This window comes from Theropithecus gelada, chromosome 20 (genome assembly GCF_003255815.1).
Source record: "Theropithecus gelada isolate Dixy chromosome 20, Tgel_1.0, whole genome shotgun sequence".
In the NCBI taxonomy this organism is placed as follows: domain Eukaryota; kingdom Metazoa; phylum Chordata; class Mammalia; order Primates; family Cercopithecidae; genus Theropithecus; species Theropithecus gelada.
Window position 1 is genome coordinate 71,715,147 of NC_037688.1, and position 22,739 is coordinate 71,737,885.

At 47.2% G+C, this 22,739-nt stretch overlaps 1 protein-coding gene across 2 annotated transcripts in view; it reads right to left on the reverse strand.

Moving 5' to 3' along the window:
- The window catches only part of CLEC16A (C-type lectin domain containing 16A), a 239,410-nt gene that overhangs the window by 172,712 nt on the left and 43,959 nt on the right, over positions 1-22,739 (reverse strand). Inside the window, exon 10 of one of the 2 annotated variants that reach the window (XM_025370574.1) lies at positions 6,850-7,081. In XM_025370574.1, coding sequence (XP_025226359.1) covers positions 6,850-7,081 — 232 coding nt within the window. The remainder of the gene's footprint in view (positions 1-6,849; positions 7,082-22,739) is intronic. The other variant, XM_025370575.1, reaches the window with a different exon arrangement.

Below are 22,739 nucleotides of genomic sequence, written 5' to 3' on the forward strand. Positions count from 1 at the left end.
ATCCCCTGCCCTGGAGATAATCATTTAGAATTAGAGCTTTTGCACCATCTTCTTCTTTTTTTTTAAGAAACAAGGTCTCACTCTGTCACCCCGGCTGGAGTGTGTGGCACGATCACAGTTCACTGTAGCTTCAACCTCCCAGGCTCAAGGGATTCTTCCACCTCAGCCTCCAGAGTAGCTGGGACCACAGGCACGCACCATTATGACTGACATCTTTTATTTTTTGTACAGACAGGGGTCTCACTATGTTGCCTGGCTGGTCTTGAACTTCTGGGCTCTGGTGATCCTCTCAGGTTGGCCTCCCGAAATGCTGGGATTACAGGTGTGAGCCACTGCGCCTAGCCACCATATTCTTTAAGGCTCTCTCTGTACCACCTAAAACCATCTCCATATTCTGCAGTGGGAGAAATACTTATGTACCCTCAACTCTGCACGTTAAGGTGGGGAAACTGAAGTGCCAAGGCATTAGGCGATGGGGCTCTGCCACAGGCCGCTGTGGGCTCCTCTCTTTGCACTGCCCACCTGAGTTGTGGAAATGAGCGCCTGCACAGTATCAGTTCCCATGCCAGGTACCATGGCCTGTCATCTCCAACACTCCAGCACCTAGCCTGGTAAGTTTCCATCCTCTGGGAGCTGAGTAATATGATTACCATCCCACAGCTCATGAGGCTACAAAGCTGGGAGTGGGAACTCAAATCTCCAACTTATTTTGCTTTGGCCAGTACCACCCAGACCCTCCGTAGCCTCTATCAATTCTACAAAAGCCTCAAAGGCAGGAATGGATTTGTATACCCATGTTTATAGCGGCATTATTCCCAATAGCCAAAAGTGGAAGCAATTCAAGCGTCCATCAACAGAGCAGTGGATAAAGAAATGTAGTCTAGCCATACAATGGAATTATTATTCAGCCTAAAAAAAAGAAAGAGAAGGAAATCCCAGCACATGCTACAACATGAATGAACCTTGAGGACTTTATGCTAAGTGATGCAAGCCAGGCACAAAAGACAATACTATATGATTCCATTTGAATAAACGACCTAGAGCAGTCAAACCCACAAAGACAGAACATCAAAGGGTGGGGTGAGGAGTTATTAAATGGGCACAGTTTTGGTTTTACAAGATGAAAAATGAAAAGCGTTCTGGAGACAGATGGTGGTGATGGTTATACAATGTAAATGCACTGTTTTTTTTTTTTTTCTGGTCACTCTGTCGCCCAGGCTGGACTGCAGTGCATGATCTCGGCTCACTGCAAGCTCCGCCTCTCGGGTTCACGCCATTCTCCTGCCTCAGCCTCCCGAGTAGCTGGGACTGCAGGCCCCCGCCACTACACCCGGCTAATTTTTTGTATTTTTTTTAGTACAGACAGGGTTTCACCATGTTGGCCAGGATGGTCTCGATCTCCTGACCTCGTGATCCACCCGCCTCAGCCTCCCAAAGTGCTGGGATTACAGGTGTGAGCCACTGCGCCCGGCCAAATGTACTTAACACTACTGAAATGTGCACTTAGAAATGATTCAGATGGTAAATTTTATGTTATATGTATTTTACCATAAGTTTAAAAAAAGAAAAAAAAAAAGGGAGCAGGGAAGGCTACATCTTTCCACTTGTTGTCCAAGTAGTGCCTGTGTGGGGAGGCACTGGTGTAGGCCAGGAGAGTCCTGAGGGCCCTTAGCACCCAAGGACGTCCACTTCTGCCTCTCCATATGACAGCTCTGGCCAGATCCTTGAGCTTCCCCCATACTCTGACACACTCAGTTTTCAAATTACAGCAATAATTTATCAACTCGCCCAGCGTGATGTCCATTTGAATCTGATTAATATTTGGTAAATGAAGCGCTTTTCAGGGAAATGGCAGGCATGGCCTCCCAATAGTCTTTGACCTCACAATTTCAAGGATTTTCTCAATTGCCCTCTGTGTTCCATATTCCAGCAATCACAGCAAGGACAGACTAAAAAAAGAGGGCAAGAGGGAAATAAGAAGACCTTCAGAGGAAGGCTAAGGGGAAAGATGCCTGGCTGGTTACCTAGGATATAAGGGACAGCCTGCATGTAATTGGCTGGCTTTTTAGCAATGACCGAGAGTACGTGTGCTAAGTGCTGTAAGTACTGGTGGCACCCCTTCCTTTGTTTTTTTTATTATCTTCTTCTGCCCAGCAGGAGATTGAGTTGAGAACGGTTTTCGGGAAGTTGCTCTTCAAAGGCTTTGTCCTAATTCACCTCCAATCCTCCTCCTTATCCCAGTTAAGCCCATCTGAAAAGCTGACAGCCCCACAACATCACTCTACTGCAGCGCCTGGGCTTGCTGATGCTTCTCCCTCTCTTCCCACCATTACACACACGTACACACAAACACACTCACTCTCACACACATACTCACACCTGCACACTCACTAAGCTCAATTACTAGCTGTAGAAATTAAGAGAGAAACGGGTCCCACAGAAATGTGCTTGGTGTCCAAGCGGAGTTCACACAGCCACACTCAAATTGCTGTTCGAGCTCCTCACTCTGCCCTCCATCTTGGCCGGGGTTCGTAGAAAGCTCGTGTGTCACATGCTGAATGCTACAGTGTTGATGTTCTCACTTATGCCAATCTGAGGCCCAGGCATTAGGAAGCCCCGTCTACAGGTGGAGAAGTGCAGAGAGGGCAATTACTTGCCCAGAGCCACACAGCTGTTCAGGCGCAGAGCTGGGATTCAGATCTCAACTCCCCAATAGTCAGTCCCTGGCTTGCCCCAACCAAGACACTGCCAGGCCTGGGGTGGGCTCTAGTTTTGAAAGAGGAGCTGGAAATGAGGCCAGGTTTCATCTCATTTCAGTAGAGACTTACAAAAGAAAAACAAAAAAGGCAAAGATGGGTCTCTGAACGCCCAGGTACCCCCTCAAACCCAGCTAACCTGGCAGGTTCAAAGGCCTATCGTCTTTACTCTATGCCCTTGCTGGAATTTCAACAAATGAGGAAGCTTTGAAGGTCAGGCCGGGCAATTACTTTTTCCATAGGCAAAAAAAAACACTAGTCCAGCCCTATTTTTAGATGAGGAGTTTGAAGGATTCAGTCCCTCGGATATGCTTATTAGGTTACTGCTCTAAGTAAATTCCAAAAGAGATAACTGTCCTTTCAGACTCAAGGGCAAGCTAAAAAACAAGCACGTGCCCTAGGATGTCTGTCTTCCTGGGCAGACGGAATACTTCTTTGCCTACAGGGACGATGAAATCCTTCTTCTTTTAGTACTTAATTTCTGCAAATTTAAGGGCCCTGTGATTTCTTGGTTGCAGAATGAGTCACCCATTACTTGGGACCTGAGGCAGAGCAAATTTCTCTGTAGACTGGGGAAGGGAGTGGATGGGTCAGGGGTGCACATTCATTTCACACAACTTCCTTGTCTGAGCTTACATCTGGAGGAGGTGTGAATTCTGGGTGCTGCATTTGTAAAAAATAAAAAAAAAACCATGCACACACACTAATGCCATATCCAAATCAGGTCATGGCAAAACTGTGCCTCGTGACCACATGCCTTTTTTACTCCTGTATTTTCCCCCTGTCTTTTAAAGTCAAAATTTCACGACTAAAATGGAATTGGCAGGGTATGCAGAGGCAGAGTGTCTCTTTCCTTAAGAGTCACCATGTCCGTCTGTCGATAAGTGCATAGATCTAGGGACAATGAAAGGAGCTTCTAGAGAAGAAATAATGTGGAAGAGAAAAGAGCCACATGTCTATCTCAAAATAGGATGGCAGAAGATGGCCTTGAGAGAGAAGGGGAGTACCCAGAAATACAGCATGACTTTCTAGGGGGAAATCTGCTGTTTCTGCTGGCCCAGCATCCATGCCCCTTACTTCTGATAAATGCATTTCATTTTTTACTGAGGGAGCCACTGTAGCGTAGATTTGTCATGTGGGCTTGGCTGATTGGTCCAGAATATCTCTGGGGGTGGGGGGTGGACCCAAGCCAGGCCCACAGTACCCACAAGCATTGGACCCAGGACTTCAGTGGCAGCCACTGGGAAGGAGAACTGCCCCCCCCCCCCCACTTGCTGGCCAAGCTGGCAGGATGTGAGCGCACCTGGGCCCAGTCCTGTCCAAGCTTCCCAGGAACATGAACAATAAATACCCTCTTTGCTTAAGCCAGTCTGAGTTGGATTTCTAAATCTTGCAATCGCAAGTATCAATGTATCTTCACTTAAAAAAAAAAAAAAAAAGTCATCACGTAAATTATATTTCCTATATTCAGAAATTTCCAGACAGGGACAATGAGGTCCAGAGCTTCAAGAGGCCATCCGAGTCACACAATAAACCTAGATGCTGAGACATGACCACGAGTCAGATCTCGCATCTTTTAGGCACCGCCCAGCATCTACAGTGTTCTCTGGTATGCAGTGTGAATGAGAAACTGTGCCCGACACCCTTCCAACTCACAGGAATTAACAGCTGTGCAGTTTAATCCAAACACAGATACAGTCTAAGGAGAGAACACCCACTAATTTCACCTTCACATTTACAAATAATCAAGAGAGCAAATATATAATTCAGAAAGCTCAGAACACAAGTGCTATTGCCTGGCAGGACTGGTCTATGAAAGTTGTATTTATTTATGGTGAGCTGAGTGACAAAATGACAGATCCATCATATTATGAAATGACTAATGTGCTCAAGAAATCAGGAGGGCACCAAAATTGCAGAGGGGGTCATTGAGAGTCACGTGTGACTGAGCCCTGAAGCACCAACTGTCCAAGCAAAGCCTCTGGGGAGATTCCTGGGTCCTGTGTAGCATGATCTGGCTGAGTAACCACCTGGAAAACAGACTTTTGGAGGCGGCAGAAATTCATTCCCTTGTACCCTGCCCAGGGCAGCCAGGCACAGCTTCCAGGAGCCCCTACTCTAATTCAAGCAGTTCAAGCTGAAACAGCAGCCTGAAGAACTGGCCTGAAGTCCCTGTGTGCCAGTACTGGGCTGGCTGGCTGACTAATTTGATTGTGATTTTGGGGCCAAGCCTGCCTGATCCACACCACTGTTAGTCACAACTGAGGCCTGGTTAGAGAGCATCCTTAAAAGGACTGGAACGAAAGAGGTAGCATCTTTGTAAAGCAAAACTGATGAGAACACAATGCACAAAATGAGGTGAAGACGTCCATTTATCCCCCAGTGTGGCAACAGAACAACTAAACCTAGGGATTAGGCAGACATTTTTCTTCTGCATTAACAACAAAATAATCAGAATGACCCCAATAAGCAAATTAGCATGGCTTACCTTGTGTTTGGCCCTCCCCTTCCCACCACAGTGATATTTACTGGTAAAGGCTTCCCAGGCCAAAAATGAATTCCTAAACCAAAATGCCTACTGCACACTTTAAACAGAAATAAGAAGAGGTTGGAGACCTCAACCTTAAAAAGAGGTCTGGGTGGCATCAGAGAGACATTTTGGTTACACTTGTCGAAATGTGATCATGGTATTCACTGACAACTGCCAAGAAAGTCATGATGGGGCAAGCAAGGTGGTGGCGGGGGCATGCTTTGGCTGCAGAATCTCAGGCAACTCCCAAAAGCAAATGAGCTCCCAGTCATTGAACGAGTGGTTCTGTGTTACGGCTTCAGATGCCCTGGACTGGGAAGCTCATGCAGTCCTTGCTGACAGGGCTGTGGAGAGATGGCCTCAGAGCAGCCACTCTGAGCCCAAGGCCCAGTAGGAGGGCTCACAGGAAGTGTTCCCCACACCCACAGAGACTGCAGCCAGGCTGCTGAGGAGATGCCAAGTTCATTCCAGAAGGCGTGGCCAGGCCTTCCTGAGAAGAGCCCCAGCTCCACTTCTACCAAGTATCAAGCTCCCCATCACTTCCCGTTGCCCCCAGCCCCAGTGCTCAGGACCACGGGCAGAGACCCCAGCTGTGTGGCTGTGAGTCCGACCCATGACACAAGCAATAGGGCAGTTCCAGTTTGCTTAGTCCCAGAGTAAATGACCTCCAATTCAAGAAGGTTTGAGCATCTCAACAAGAGGGAGGTGAAAACCAGAACTCCCAACGAGGGCAAAAGGAGGAACGAATGATTTTGCTTACACACATACTACACATGAGTGTACCTCACTCTAAACAGATAGGACTTAAACAATCTTAACGTAAGAATTGAGGGAGTTATATTTTATTTTTTAGTATTTAAAAAATACTACTTTTATTTATTTATTTATTTTTTTGTAAAGACAGGGTCTCGTCACGTTGGCGAGGCTGGTCTCAACTTCCTGGGCTCAAGTGATCCTCCCACCTTGGCTTCCCAAAGTGCTGGGATTAAAGTGTGAGCCACTGTACTTGGCCTACAAGCATATCATTTCATTAAACACAAATCCTCTTTCTTCCCACAGTGCACAGGATGCAAATCATAACCCCCGGTTATTGGGAATAATTACATCAGCAATAATGATAAAGATAATAATAATTCCATGCTGCTCCTACTGTCATAATCATGACGAATACTTCTGCAGCTTCGAATCCTTCGCAGCATTTAACATGGGCCAGGCACTGTTTGGAGCACATTGCACATATTCACTCATTTAATTCTTGTATGAACACTATAAAGTAGGTACTATTTGTTACCCTCCTTTAAGGTGGGAAAACCTGGCTCCAGGTCACCCATCCTATGAGGGTGGGACTTGCCCTAAATCTGCATGTGACACACACCTACAGCAGCCTCCGAGTGGCAGGGCTGTACACAATGAGGTACGCCAGTGTGAGGAAGGAACCAAATCACTGGCAGGATACTGGGGGGAGCAGAAGTCAGGGCGGAGAGGGCACAGGTGGCAGCCTCGCTGGCAGGCTGGCTGGCGGCGCAGGCGCAGGCGCAGGGCGGCGTTCACAGGGACACTCACCTTCACTCTCCCCACTCGTCTTGATGCCTTTTGAACCACCCTCTGTACCTTTAGCCTTCTCGGCGTCTTCTTGGGCATCCTCGGTGGGCCCTTTCTCCTCATCTTCTTCTTCCCCAACGTTTTTGTAGTTGGGTCTCTTTTGCACCCGCCTCTTGCCCTTGTGCTTGTTCATCTCAAGGGACCGCTCGAGTGTCTCGGTGGGTTTAATGAAGCAACGAATGCTGGGCTTGGCCTAGGAAAGTCCAACGAAGGCAACAGGTGAATTCGAACACTGGAATCCTGCTAGATGCTATCAAGTTGCCCAAAAGTTTCTGTCCTAAGAAACTCATCTCCAAAAGAAACCATTATATCATAAGATAGCTGCACTCGCATGTTTACTGCGGGACTATTCACAATAGCAAAGACATAGAATCAGCCTAAGTGTCCACCAACAGAGGACTGGATAAAGAAAATGATGTGTATATACACAATGGCATAGTATTCAGCCCTAAAAAACAAGGAAATCATGTCTTTTGTAGCAACATCGGGACGATTATCTTAAGTGAAATAACTCAGACACTTATTGCATATTCTCATAAGCAGGAGCTAAATAACATGTGCACATGGCAGCAGGGGGTAGGATGATGGACAACGAGACTGGGAGGGGTGGAGGAGTTGGAGGGGGTGGATGGTGGGAGGGTGTTTGGTGGGTCCAGTGCGCATTACTCCAGTGATGGATGCACCGAAGGTCCTGACTTCACCACAATGCAATACATCAGTGTGGCAACACTGCCCTTTTACTCCATGAATACAGATAATAAAAACATCTTTTAATACAGAGAAATTAATCTCCAAAACAAATGCCACCTCCAGATCTATTATTTTGCCCATTATTAACATCATCATCAAACAATCAAAACAACAGTGCCAGCTACCATTTCCTGTCTACTACCCTAAGTCAGAAATGGTGCACTTTACCAGCAGCAACTCTACACTCCCCAAACGTTAGCTGTTCGTGTAAGGGAAACTTGTGATGAACACTTCTGTGGTACTTTCTTATGTGCCAGACGCTGTTCTCAAGCTCTGACTCTATGATCTCACTTGAACTTTACAGCAACTCCATGAGATATTACTGTGTCATCCTCATTTTACAGGTGAAGAAACTGAAGCACAGAGACAGAAAAGGATCTGCCCGAGGTCACAAAGCCGGGAGGCGGCAGAGCCGGGATTCAAAACCATGTACCAGCCACACAAGCTGTGTCTTAGCTACAGCCCACTGATATTATTATTAATTTTAACTCAAATAAATTCATTTTGAACAAAACTATCACTATAGGAAATGAAACACGAGTGTGCCTTGCTATTACATTAAACATAAATAACCAGAAAGAAAAAGCCAGGTGTAGTGGGTGTTGTCAAATTCTGGCTCTCATTAGAAACGGAGCCTAGTAAGTATCAGCAATAAGTCAAAGATCAGCTCGCCCCAAAGGACAAAATTCTTCCTTAAAAAAGTCAGAGATGGCCAGGCGCGGTGGCTCAAGCCTGTAATCCCAGCACTTTGGGAGGCCGAGACGGGCGGATCATGAGGCCAGGAGATCGAGACCATCCTGGCTAACACAGTGAAACCCCGTCTCTACTAAAAAAATACAAAAAACTAGCCGGGCGAGGTGGCGGGCGCCTGTAGTCCCAGCTACTCGGGAGGCTGAAGCAGGAGAATGGCGTGAACCCGGGAGGCGGAGCTTGCAGTGAGCTGAGATCTGGCCACTGTACTCCAGCCCGGGCGACAGAGTGACACTCCATCTCAAAAAAAAAAAAAAAAAGTCAGAGATGGCTGGGTGTGGTGGCTCACGTCTCTAATCCCAGTACTTTGCGGGGCTGAGGCGGGAGGATTGCTTGAGGCTGGGAGGTCAAGGCTTTAGTGAGCAAGATCGTGGCACTACAACCCAGCTTGGGTGACAGAATGAGGCCAGTGTCAACTGTGGTTGATGCTTCACATTGCTCTATCTCAGTCTTTTTAACAACCATCATATACAGGAATTATCAGTCCCATTTTTATCGTTGAGAAAATGGAGGCACAGAAAGGTTAAATAACTTGCCCAATGTCACACAGCTACTGAGTTGGAGTCAGAATTTGAATTGGGGCTTCTTGGGGCTTGCCAATTCCAAAGTTCACACTCTTCCTAAAAGAACAGTGTTTCACCAGGAGCTCAAACTTAATTACACATTTACTGCTCTTTAAAGAGGAAGGCCAGGCATGGTGGCTCACACCTGTAATCCCAGCAATTTGGGAGACCAAGCTGGGAGGATTTCAAGTCCAGCCTGGGCAACATGGCAAAACCCCATCTCTACAAAAAATAGAAAAATTAGCTGGGCATGGTGGCATGCCCATGTAGTCCTAGCTACTTGAGAGGCTGAGGTAGGAGGATTGCTCGAGCCCAGGAGGCAGAGGTTGCAGTGAGTAAGATGGTGCCACTGCACTCTAGTCCAGGCGACAGAGTGAGACATTGTCTCAAAACAGAAAAGAAAAGAAAAAAAAAGAATATAGACACGCAAACAGACTAGAAAGGGGCAAAAGACAGATGAAAATTGATTTATTTAGGGCAGGATTTTGATTGAAGTGTTTTTCTCTTACCACAGTCTGAATAATGTTCAGATATCATTTTGTCATTTAAAGAAAGTTTTAAAATAAACTTTTCCATTATCTTGATATAGATTATCCATCTGAATTTACCCCAAACGACCACCAATTACATAGGGGCCAGCGTACCTTGCCAATAAATGGAAATGTGCTCAAGGAACACAGATTAATTTCAATAATGTTCAAAACAAAACCTAATTGAAAGCTGAATTAGCATCCAAATACAAACATTAATTTTTATTTGCCCACTGTGGATTATTCAACCACAAAAAAAATGACAGATAAATTGCTACATGATTCTACTGTCCAGGAAACCCAGATAGCGTATTACAGACGCCAATAACCGAGGGCCCCCAGATGGAAGCGTTCTGAGAATGCACTGCTTGACAGACAGCATCCATCAGAGCCCACTTAGGAGGCTGGGTGATCGAATGCAGCCTAGTCGCCCTCTCATCTTCTCCTGAAGCATCTAACCCAGGAAGTTAGCTTCCTCCCATCACTGCCGACTCCTAGTGAATTTCAGAATTTCAGAGCCGGCCACATAGCAATCAAAGCTTTCAGAGACAGAAAATAAGAGACCAAGCGCAGGGCAAAACGTCCCCTAGTTTGAAATTATGAGCAGAAATTCACACGGACAGATGTAGAAACCCCTCCCTAAGCTCTGTGTGGACTCAGATGCACAGAACAAGTTGGCAGAACTGACGAAGTGAAACACAGTGCTCAGTGCCTGGGGCTGGCCAGAGTGGTCTGAACCCCAACCCAGCTGGCCCGTCCCAGGCCTCAGGTTCCTGTTCTAAAACATGGGGAGAGTAATTCCGGCCCCCTAGAACCAAAGGAACCCATGGATGTAAAGTTCCTTCCGAGGCCGGGCGTGGTAGCTCACACCTGTAATCCCAGCACTCTGGGAGGCCCAGGCAGGCAGATCACCTGAGGTCAGGAGTTCGAGACCAGCCTGGCCGATACAGTGAAACCCCGTCTCTACTAAAAATACAAAAAATTAGCCAGGTGTGGTCATGGGCACTTGTAGTCCCAGCTACTCGGGAGGCTGGCGCAGGAGAATCGATTGAACCTGGGAGGCGGAGGTTGAAGTAAACCAAGATCAAACCACTACACTCCAGCCTGGGCACAACAGAGTGAGACTCCGTCTCAAAATAATAAATAAACAATAAAGTTCCTTCAGAGAGTGCCGAAACGGTGAACATCCAACACAAAACGTTACCTTCTTTTCCCTGCCTACATCTAAAAAAAAGAAAAAAAAAATCAGCTGCAAGAATGAATTTTAAAACTTTCCAAAGGGATCTGCTTTTCTCAGTGATCAGGTGTCTGGTGTGGGAGGGCATGCTTACTGGGGAAATTTCAAACCTTTATAACACGACCTTCCAGTCAACAACTGGAAATAACCTAAATGTCCATCGATAGGGGAGTTGTTAGGTAATTACGATCTGTTTGTCCAAAGGGTGGGAATCTAAGAAGACTGGGGCCTTTTTATTCCTAGATAAACTGATGCAGACTCAGCACCAGGATGAAAAGGCAGGAACAGAGTACGTGGTAGGGTCCCTTTCAGGTAAAGCTTTTCAAAGGCTACACATGATGGTATAAACACGACTTTTCCTGGAAAGATGCCTAAGAATGCATTGGCATCTTGGGGGAATAAAAAAAATTAGTGGCACTGTGTACACACCCACACAAGCACACTTTTTTTTTTTTTAAATACCTTTTGGTTTGAGATTTCTAATCATGTACATATATTAACTTTATTTTAAACACTCAGCTGGGTGTAGAGCTCATGTCTATAATCCCAGCACTTTGGGAGGCTGAGATGGGAGGATCGCTTGAGCCCAGTAAGTAGTTCAAGACCAGCCAGGTCTACACAGTGAGACCCTGCCTCTAAACATATAAATATAAATATATATATAATAAAAATTCAGCAGGGGTCATTTGGACATGGACTATTTTTGCTCCCTTTTATTCTATATTTTTAAAATCTGTTTTTGTTTTTTTTTTTCTTTTTCTTAAAGCTAACACCAAAACATCACAGGTAGCATGCAGAGGCTGGTAGAACTTGGCTGGGAAGTGTGGGCAGAGATTTGTGACCATTTCTGCTGCTCCTGTCACCCTCCTTCTGGCTGCCAGCCTCCAAGGATGCTCCAATCTGAAGCCCCCAGGAGAAGGGTCCCTGTCCCGTCTCTCACCACTGTGCTCTCAGCTCTACCCCACGGTGCCTGGACCAGAGGTGGACAGGCTGCTGCTGAGTAAGCTCATGGCTGTAGGAATGAATGTTTGTACCAGGCTGTACCCAAAGGGCAAGACAGAATGATGAAAAAAGGAGAAGGAGGAGAAGGGAGGGAAAGAAGGGGGAAGAAAGCCAAACATTCTCAGGAGCTAAACATAGCACAATGAAAGAGCAAGCTCACCCAAACTAACCAGAAGTGGAAAAGCCCACTTCAGAGTAAGAAATCAGAAGGCGTTTGGGTTGATTTTCTCAAAAAGAAAGTACACAACACATGCCCCAGGGAAAAGTATTCTGCAAAGAAGGTCTACATTTCCCAAATGCCACAGGTTTAGGTTTCACCACGCGCTGAGGCTGGGCTGCAGGAGGAGCATGAGGGGAAGGAGCCTCCTTGCTGACTGCAGTGAAATACAAGGGAGCCTTGAGCTCTGCAGCTGGATATTTGGGCTGACTTTGGGGGTCAGGGCCAGCTGATAGTCAGCAATGACATTTTAGAGGTGCCCTGGGGCCTAACTACTCCCTAAGTGCCTGCACCTGCCTACTGGTTAATGATGTCTTCCATCAGCCTTGAACCCCTTCACGTAAGGCTTTGGTCCTTGCTTTTTCAAAAGTCAAATACTTGGGGAAAGGTGAATCCCCAGGGGTCAGTCTTTCAGGGAATGGAGGAATCTGAGTGCAGAAACTCTGCAAAGGGCAGCAACAGGGTATGGGAGGGAGGATGGAAACAACCAAAGACTGGGTGCCTGAGGGAAAGAGAGGAGACCCACGGCTGAGAAGACAGATGTCAAACAGAACATGTTCTACCAGCTGTGGGTACAGCAGCTTACAAAGACTTGGACACAGGCTGCACATGAAAAAGCAAGTTGCAATCAACAATTAATGATTCAGTTTATGGTTAAAATAAAACCAAAACTATAGAGCTGAAACATACATGTATATCATGTATTCCTGGGTTGATAATTACATGAAAATACACAGAGAAAGGTCTGGAAGGATATGCAAACTGAGAACAGTGGTTCCCTCTGAGGAAGATACTGAGGTTGGAGGAACTTTCACTTTCTGCTCTACCTACTTCTACATCATTCAGTTGTTTTATTACCAGCACTATTTAAACATTACCAGCACTAGAAAATTTTATTACCAGCACAAGAAAATATTACCAGCACTATTTAAATGTAAAGAACATCTTTACAGAATGCATTAATGCCACTGAACTGAACACTTAAGAATAGTTAAGAGAGTGAATTTTATCCTTATTTTATACAATTTAAAAAAAACTTTGAAAAGGCAAGTTTAGAAGTTAGGATGATGATTCTCTTGGGTGGGGTGGAGGTATGGGTTACAAACTGAGGAGGGGCTTTATGGGAAAACCAGAAATGCTTTCCATCTTGACTCGAATTATACATGAGTATAATCGTGTGTACAAAATCATCAAGCAGTACATCTAAGATTACTAAACTTTTATGTATTTTATTGTATTTATGTGATTCCTCAATTTAAAAAGTTTCCCAGGCTGAGTGCAGTGGCTCACGCCTGTAACCCCAAGATTTAGAGAGGCTAAGGCAGGAGGATCACTTGAGCCCAGAAGTTCAAGATGAGCCCAGGAAGCATGGTGAGACCTTGTCTCTACAAAAAATACAAAAATTAGCTGGGTATGGTGGTGTATCCTGTAGTCCCAGCTACTCAGGAGGCTGAGGCAGGAAGATCATTTTAGCCCAAGAGGCTGAGGCTGCAGTGAGCTGCGGTCATGCCATTGCATTCCAGCCTGGGTGACACAGCAAGACTCTGTCTCAAAAACAAACAAACAAACAAAAAACACCAAGAAGTTTACCAAGAGGATTTTCAATGAAGTCAAATTGCTGTAATGCCCTAAATACAAGGTAGGAGAAAGTGAACAGGCGGTAGAGCTGGATTCACTGACCACTAATGATACGAGGGGAGCTGAGGTAAGATCATGAAGCCATAGGCCACACCTCTCAGAGCCCACAGTTCACCCCAGACAGGTGAATCCTGGTGAATCCCAGTGAATACTGCATTTATTGCCACATGGCCTGTGCAGATGCTGGAAGAGAAGAGGTTCACACAAGAGTGATGGGGGCCACAGAGGAAGGGAGGGAAAATGTGCTAGGGCTGGGAGGCATAGGGGGAGCTTAGGAGGGCTTGATAGAGAACGAAATGAGTGATACGAGTCTTGGATGTCAACAGAAGTTCAGGAGCATGTTCAGGAAGAAGACAATAGTAGGAAAGCCAGCTCAGAGCCCAGGAGGAGCCAGCTCCCTAGGTGTGTCCAGAAGTCACTCGTCTTTTATTTCTGCTAAGGCCTAGGTCACCTGGGCCTGGTGCTTGGTGACAGTAGTGGCACCCTTGGACCCAAGGTGCTCGGCCAGCTCCCCAGGCAGGGGCAGACATACAGCCGCTGGACCTTGCAGGAGGTCAGGGCAGTGGTCCCGGGTCAGCCAGTAGCCTCTCAGCCAGGCGCTAGCCTGTGTTGCTCATAAAGGGGTTCTTCACACTCATTGCCTCAGAAGAGATATCGGATGCCTTGACTCAGTGCCCTACAGATGGAACGTGTTGAGTGGGTTTCTCAGCATCTATTCAGTGGTGCAGCAGGGAGAGGAGAAAGCAGTGGTTGGCGAGTGACCAGGAAAGGGGATGTAAGGGCACCAAGCAGCCTGCCCAGGGAAGAATCTTGGTTGAGCACGAAGGAAAGAAAGAGACCAGTGGCCAGAGGCATCAGGTAAGGGAAGGAGAGATCCCGGGGCCTGGGATTCTGTCTGGATCTGTTGGAGCTGTCATGGTAATCAGGCTAAGAAGACCCTTCCAGGCTCTCCCACGCTGAGCCCACTCACCCTCTGAGGATGCTTCCTCAAACGGCTCTGCTAAGCGATTTGAGAAGTAGGAGAAAGGTTTTCCCCTTAAGAAAGGAGGCAGGTCATGTTGACTAGCAAAAAACATGCCCAGGCAGACCTGGCTCCAAGTCTCAGACCCACTTTCTACTAGCCAAGCGACCCTGACCACAGGAGCCTCAGTTCCTCATCTGTAAAACAGAGACAAGAGTAGTTCCATATCACACGCCACCATGGGAGTAGTGTGGGATCCAACAGGCAAAATGCCTGGTGCAAGGGGGCACCAGAGAAATTTTCATTGCCCTTCAACCCCCTGGCAAATAGATCACGAGGATGGAAGACAGGGCAGGGGACGGGCTTTTAAGGAACAATCATATTCTGTGCTTTAAACTGGACTCCCAAGCTCCTAGCAACTTACTGCTCGCTGGCCTTCTGGTTTGTTAGTGGGCTAGAGTCAGCCTCCTCGACATGCTCCTGGGCCCCTGGCTAACCTTCCTCATCTCCAGCCTCAGCAGCCAGGACTGGCAAGGTACGGAGCAAGGTACAAAATCAGGATGGGATTCAGAGGCCCGGGGTCCCACCCATCGCAGTTTGAGTCCTGGCTCCACTGCTTCCTACCTTCTCCTCTATGGGTCTCAGTTTCCACAGCCATTAATGGGCATCATATTAGCATCTCCCCAACAGTGCTTCTGAGAGGTGCCAACAGATGGCACACTCTTGTTATTCTTTCCAGGTAATAACAGCCATCCTGAATACTCAGTGAGCACTTAAAATGTGCCCAGCATGGCTCTGAGCACTTTATACATATTGTCTTGCTTTATCCTACAAATAACCAAATGGGGCAAGGAACTACACAGGTGAGGACCTTGCCCAAGATCACCCACTAGTGAGAGGCAGAGGCAGGATTTGAACCCAGGAAGAATCTAGCTCTGGTGCCTAGGTGCATAACCTTCCTGCCAGGAATGGCTCAAACACCATTCCCTTCCATATACATTTGCTGCACCTCCCAATGCTGGGCCAGCTTCCCGGGAGCACTGATGTTAAGACTACGCCATGCTGATGTCACACTAATCAGAGAAACAGGTAGTTCTTCGCAACAAAAGGGCAGTGGCAGTTTATATATCACTTGACAGGTGGCCCTCTGACCTGACAATTACACGGTTGTCTATAACGTGACTCTTTTCACATTTTTTTTTTTTTTTTTTTTTTGAGATAGGGTCTTACTTTGTCACCCAGGCTGGAGTGCAGTGGTGCGATCTCAGCTCACTGCAACCTCCGCCTCCTGGGTTTAAGCGATTCTCTAGCCTCAGCCTCCCACGTAGCTGGGATCACAGACACGTGCATTTTTCCACATTTTTATCTCACATACACAGAGACAAAGTCACAGGGGATCACACCCACTGTAACCAACAGCACTATAGCACATGGCTTGGCCATTGGCTGAAAAAGGAAGCCGTGTGACAGTGCAGCAGAGTGAACCTGTTCTCATCCAGAAGGAGGTGACTGGCAAGCAAGCACCAGTTGGGTGATGTACCCCAGGGTGATGTACAGACACATGCCTTACTCGCCAATCCAGGAGCCGCGTGGAGCTGCAGAACCAAAGCCCAAACACTCATGAAGAATGCACAGCTGCAACATCAGTGAGGTGATTTGACGGCACTACTGAATGTAAAGGGGAAGATGAAAGCTATGGAGTGGGGAACATGCAGAGGTAGCAGGCCACTTTCATTAACAAGGAGAACACGGCATTCTTCTCCATGAATTACCAGTTATCAGGGGTGTTGCAGCTGCAGAGGCATAAAGCAAGGCATCTCTCAGGAATTGGAACAGACTCACAGCACTCACAGGCCTCTCGCAGCCGCGTGCTCAGCACTTGACGCTGAGATAAGGAACAGGTAACATCAAGACAGTGCTGCAATTTCTTCTTGGAAAGCGACCTCTGGCACGTCACTAAGTCTGTAGGGGGCCAGCCTCCTCTCACTTGCATTCTCCATCCCAGGTCATCTTCTCTGTCCCTCTCAATGCCAAGCAGTATGTCTGGCACTGTCTCTGGCATTCAATCAAGAGGGAATGCTTGTGGGATGAATTAATTGCAAGATCCTCACGAGCATTGAACAGGCCTCTTCAATCACACAAAATGAGGCATCTCACACTCCCTTACTAAACAATGACATACCAAGCACTTATTTGGTATTTCTTTGGAAAGAGTATTTTACTGTATTTTGAAAAAGATGAACTGTGAAATATTGGTTATTCTGTTACTCGAAACAGCCCAAAATGCCACACTGCCCCGATATCTCATGCTAAACTGGAAAACATAATTGCAAGTGGTGATAAAAAGACATGGAATAGAAACAGTGAGATTTGGGGCTGGTCACCTGCAATCCCAATCACTTAATCTCTGGGAACCTTGGCTTCCTCATGGGGAGCGTGTGACAATAACACCACCTCACTCTTTTTCATTATGAGCATGACATGAGATGTTCAATGAGACAAACAAGTAGGCTTGCCTTCTTTTCTTTCTTTTTTAGACAGAGTCTCACTCTGTTGCCCAGGCTGGAGTGCAGTGGTGCGATCATGGCTCACTGCAACCTCCGCCTCCCAGGCTCAAGAGATCCTCCCACCTCAGCCTCCTGAGTAGTTGGGACCACAGGTATGCACCACCACACCTAGTTAATTTGTGTACTTTTTGTAGAGACGGGGTCTTACCATGTTGTCTAGGTTGGCCTCAAGTGATCCGCCCACTCCAGCCTCCCAAAGTGCTGGGATTACAGGTATGAACCACCAAGCCTGGCCAGGTTCACCTCCTATAAAACGAAAACTGTCCCTCTCTTCTGCCAACCCAGGATGTTTCTTGAATACTGGCCTCTCTCCTGATCCCATATACACCTAACTCCTTCCCACAGAGGTCTCTGACTCACCGTTTTTCATGTTTTGGCCATGTCCCCCCATCCCACCCCTCAACTCTCAGCAGGCCTAGCTCCCTGACCTCAGTTCTCAGTATTAGGCTCCCTCCTTAGGGGGGCTTCCCTCACCACACCTCCCAAAGTTGCTTCTATTTCCTTCTCATATCCAAATCTTAAATCTGTGAGGATGAGCTGGCTTACTGTCTATCCCCCACAAATAGACCATCAGGAAAGGGACAGATGTCTTGTTCATTTATGGCACCTGCCTGCAACTTGTAGGGGCTCAACAATTACTCGTGGCAGGGAGTGCACCAGGGTAAGTATGGCAGCCAGCCTCTGCTTCGCAGACAGAGCACATTCTGCTCATGTCGGAAAATGACCCACCCAGAACTCAAGTGTCACCCAGCACAATATTATTTGAGTGAATAAAGCTGTTTAATGTTATCTTTTTCTCTTTTTTATTTTCATTTTTTAATGGATGCATTACAATTGTACATGGTTATGGGGTACAATTTGATGTTTTAATACATGTGTATGTCATGTAATGAGCATATCAGGGTACTTAGCATATCCATCGCCTCATCTATTTATCATTTCTTTGTGGTAAGAACATTCAAAAACCTCTCTTCTAGCATGATCTCACTCATTTGTGGAATCTAAACAAAGTTGATCTTATAGAACTAGAGAGGAGAACAGTGGTTACAGGAGACCGGGCAGGGAGGCGATGCAGGGATGCGGATGGGGAAGATGGGGAGAGGTTGGTCAACAGGTACAAAGTTCCAATTAGACAGGAGGAGTGAGATCTCGTGTTCTATTGCACAGAAGGGTGACTGTGGTTAATAGTAAGGTATTGTATTTTTTATTTGCCCATGAAGCTGACAAATCTGTTCCTGTGCTTATCTGGAGGCTACCAGGAAGCTGTCCTGGGGCCAGGTTATAAGCAACCCAGCAAGTGGTCAGCAGGCAATCAATTTCAGGCCAGCCAGGATCTGCTACTCAACTGGCCTCAGAACTCTCTAGGGAAACTCCCACTCACTAATCACCTCCAGGGATGAGAGCTGCACTGCCCTCAGGCATGAAACGAATGACTCACACCACCATCCCACTGTTGTGAACTGTGCTGGAATGCCCAGAAAGGGCAGGGGACTCTGAGAAGTAAGCAAAATGCCCCCTTCTTGCTCATGTGCAGCCCCCAGGCTCCCATCGGGCAAAGCATTCCATAGCAAAACCAGTTTCAAGGACTCTGACACTGCCCAAGAGTGGATGTCCACTGCTCATTAGAGATATGTGTTTGATTCCCGTACTGAGACTTCTTACATCAAGACAATCAACGTTGACTGCAGGAACCATGCTAAACATGGGGACACAAAGACGAAGAGGTTCCAGTCTTCTTCCACAGCAACTCCTGAGTCCTCCAATGGCACACAGGCGCCATGTGCCTCGGACGCTTGTTCTCTCCCAACCTCATCTCCTACTTCCCATCCCCTTGCCACACTGCCCTTTGCTCTTCCTCCAACACACTAGGCACCATCTCACCGCAGGGCCTTTGAACTGGCTGGTTTTTTTTTTTTTTTGAGGCGGAGTCTTGCACTGTTGCCCAGGCTGGAGTGCAGTGGTGCGATCTCGGCTCACTGCAAGCTCCGCCTCCCAGTTTCGTGCTGTTCTTTATGACCAAAACGCTCTTCCTCCAGATATCAACATGACTCACTCTCTTGCTTCCTTTGAGTCTGTGCTCCCACCTCACCTTCCCAACGAGGCCAACCCCAGTCACCCTACTGAGAACGGAAACATCCCAGTCTCTGAGCACTGCCCAGGTCCATCCTCTGCTTCACTACTGTTTTCCCAGGGCTTCTCACATCTAATGTGCCCCGATGCCTGCTATTCGCTTTATTGCTCCTCTGTCTCTCTGCATGAGACCCAAGCTCCTGGAGGTCAAGGTTTTTGCTTTGTTCACTGGGTATATATCTCCAGGGCCTCCAACAGTGCCTGGCACACAGCAGATACCCAATAATTATCTGTTGAATATCTGAATAAATAATACTGACCTGGCTTCAGGTAACTCAAAGTCAGGTTAAAAATCTCAAATGTCCAAAGACGCTAGCTCAGTCATGAAAACTAACAATACCACAGGGGACAGAGGCTAGAAGTGGTGCATACCTCATTTGTCTGTCCCCACCCTCAATTTTCTGATTTTAATTGAAACCCAGAAAAAGCCACCAATGGCCTGACGCAACCAGAAAAGGTCCCTATTCCACATGGAGCTGCCTCCGGCCTTGTGGCTGCCCCAAGCCCATTCTGTGTCACACTGCAGGACAGATATAGAAAAGCCAGCTAGGGTCTGAGTCACAAGGCTTCTTCCCCATCTGCCTCCTGCCCCTATCCCTGCCCACTATGCCCACTCCATTGTTACCAGTTGGCTTCTACAGGATGTAGCAATGAAGGCCCCTGCCCCTTCCCCGGCTAGCTGGCCTGAAGTCAAAACTCCTGGTCTTTGGTCACAGCCACCTGCAGCCCTGACTGAAGTCTGCTCCCTTTTCAAGTACTAAGGGACACTCTGAGACCCTCCTCAGTTGTCCAGCCCACCTTCTGCCCCAGGAAACACGAAGAGGCAACTGTTTCTCAGACAACGATACGCTCCTTAGTACTGGACCTCATGTTGCACTCTGGATTTTGATCCTATCAAATCCTTTTAAATGTGAACCAGAGCTGCCACATTCAATACTTTGGTGGGAAAGAATGGCACCTTGCAGCTGTAACTGCATTGAGGGATTAGGGGATAGACCTTAATGGCAAAGCCAAAAGGGAGAATATACACCAAGCTTTAATTCCCTTGTGGGAATGTTTGCGATGGGTCAATTAAGGCCCTTAATTTATAGAAGTCTATTTTTACCCTTTGATATTCACAGTCAACCTTCTCCCAGAAGCCTACCAGCATTTTCAGGAAGAAGAATGTGTGTGCCTTGGAACCAGCACTGATCATCTGGGGGATCATAAGTACAGTCAGGGTCATTAAAAGACTCAGGAACTCTAAACCTGGCCGGAAGAGGTGCTATCCGGCGTGATGTATTCAGCACTTAGGAGACTCGGCTAACATCAGATACAAGTTTGAGTTGTAAAGAAAGCCCTGCAGGGTGGGTGCAGTGGCTCATGCCTGTAATCCCAGCACTTTGGGAGGCCGAGGCGGGCGGATCATGAGGTCAGGTGATCAAGACCATCCTGGCTAACACAGTGAAACCCCGTCTCTACTAAAAAATACAAAAAATTGGCCGAGCGTGGTGGCAGGCACCTGTAGTCCCAGCTACTCGGGAGCCTGAAGCAGGAGAACGGCGTGAGCCGCAGAGGCGGAGCTTGCAGTGAGCTAAGATCACGCCACTGCACTCCAGCCTGGGCGACAGCGAGACTCCGTCTCAAAAAAAAAAAAAAAAAAGCCCTGCAGCAGCTTTCTTAGGAAGCTAAGTCAATGATTAATGCTCTGAATCTGCAAACACACAACCCAGAGAAGCAAGGCTGCTACTTTCCTAGGCAATGGCTCCACACACCATATCCTGGTACAGTATCCGGCTGGGCAGAGAGTACTGCTACTAGAAGTGACAGGTATCCAGAGAATCATCTGGAAACCATCCTAACTGCTAAACTGCTATCTACAGATAGACCGTCAATGTCCTTATTTGGGGGTAAGCAAGCCTATTCTGCCCCAGAATCCTTAGACCCTGACTTCACAACCAGCCAACCATATGAACCCACATTAGCAGTTAAGTATTTATACTTTCCAGCTGGGTGTGATGGCTCACGCCTGTAATCCCAGCACTTTATGAGGCTGAGGTGGGTTAACTGCTTGAGCCCAGGAGTTCAAGACCAGCCTGGGTAACATGGCGAAACTCCGTCTCCACAAAAAAAAAAAAAAAAAAAAAAAAAAAAAGCAAAAGTTATCTGGGCATGGTGGCAAGTGCCTGTAGTCCCAGCTACTCAGGAAGCTGAGGTGGGTGGATCATTTGACCTGGGGAGGCTGAGGCTGCAGTGAGCTGGGACCATACCACTGCTCTCCAGCCTGGGCGATGCAACGAGACTCTGGCCCCCCAAAAAAACAACAGTATTTGCACTTTCCAGAAATTAAATCTGGGTCTGGCCGAATGGAGAGCACAGTATACACACAGAGGGCTTCACCTACCACCACTCAATGGCAATGGCTAACATTGGTGCTGTTTCATCATCACTGTTATTACTAACACTTCTCCCTCTGTGCCTTGGTATCTGCTCAAAAGCCACCTCCCTGAGGGGCGCATGGTGTGTGTTTCCACATTCATCAGTCCAGAGACAGCTCATAAGCCCAGGGAAGGAGGTTCCAGGTAGGAAGTGGAAGGTCACTGTGCAGCCTCAGGAACTAAGGTCACTATAATGATAACATCTAATATTTATGCACTTGCTGTGTACATAAAAAGGCTTTGGAGTAAGCACTGTACACAGCATTTAATTCTCATCATAAACCCACGTTTGCTATTCTCACTGGCGAGGTAAGAAATTGAGGCCCGGGAACACCTAGTAAAATCAGGGGCCAGGACTTGAGGAGCCCAGGGAAACTGGTTATAGCACCCACTCCACAAGGCTGCCTCTGGAGGTGGAACATGGACAGCACCAAAAGCAGCCCACTCCAAACCCAGCCACTGAGGCAAAGAGAAGGCGGCATTCAAGGGGCAGGCTAGGAAGTGATTTCTGCTCTGAGAGTCATTATGAGAATGTCACGAGAGCCCTTGTGACTCTGCTACCACTGCACCCACTGAGTCATTCATTCCTGCACCGAACACCTCCTGGGCATCTCTGGCAAGCCCCAGGATGGCACAGGTGGCACAGGCATCTCCGAGACATGGTCCCTGTTCTCATGGGAGGAGGGAAGTCCAGGGAGGGCAGGGGTCAGGTCGTTCCGGTGCACCACCACATCCCTCATCTCTCAGCACAAGTACACAACAGATGGCTGCTGAAGGAACGGATGAACAGATGAATAAATGAATGAATGCAAAAATGCAGGAAACTATTCCACAGAAACCCAAGAGGAAAAAAAAGTCCTTTAAAAAAAGTACCTACAAGTAATGATGCATATCCCAAATTCTAATCTATATGTTCATTCTGCAAAAACAACGAGATGCTAGCAGTTTCAGAATTAGTGTTCTCCTACTCGGTTTCCCCACACAAGAAACACTATCTGCTCTGCATTCGAATTATAGCAAGAATTAGCCCTTAGCAGGAACCATATGATTTTAATGCACAGACGAATTTCAATTAGACATTCATCTAAC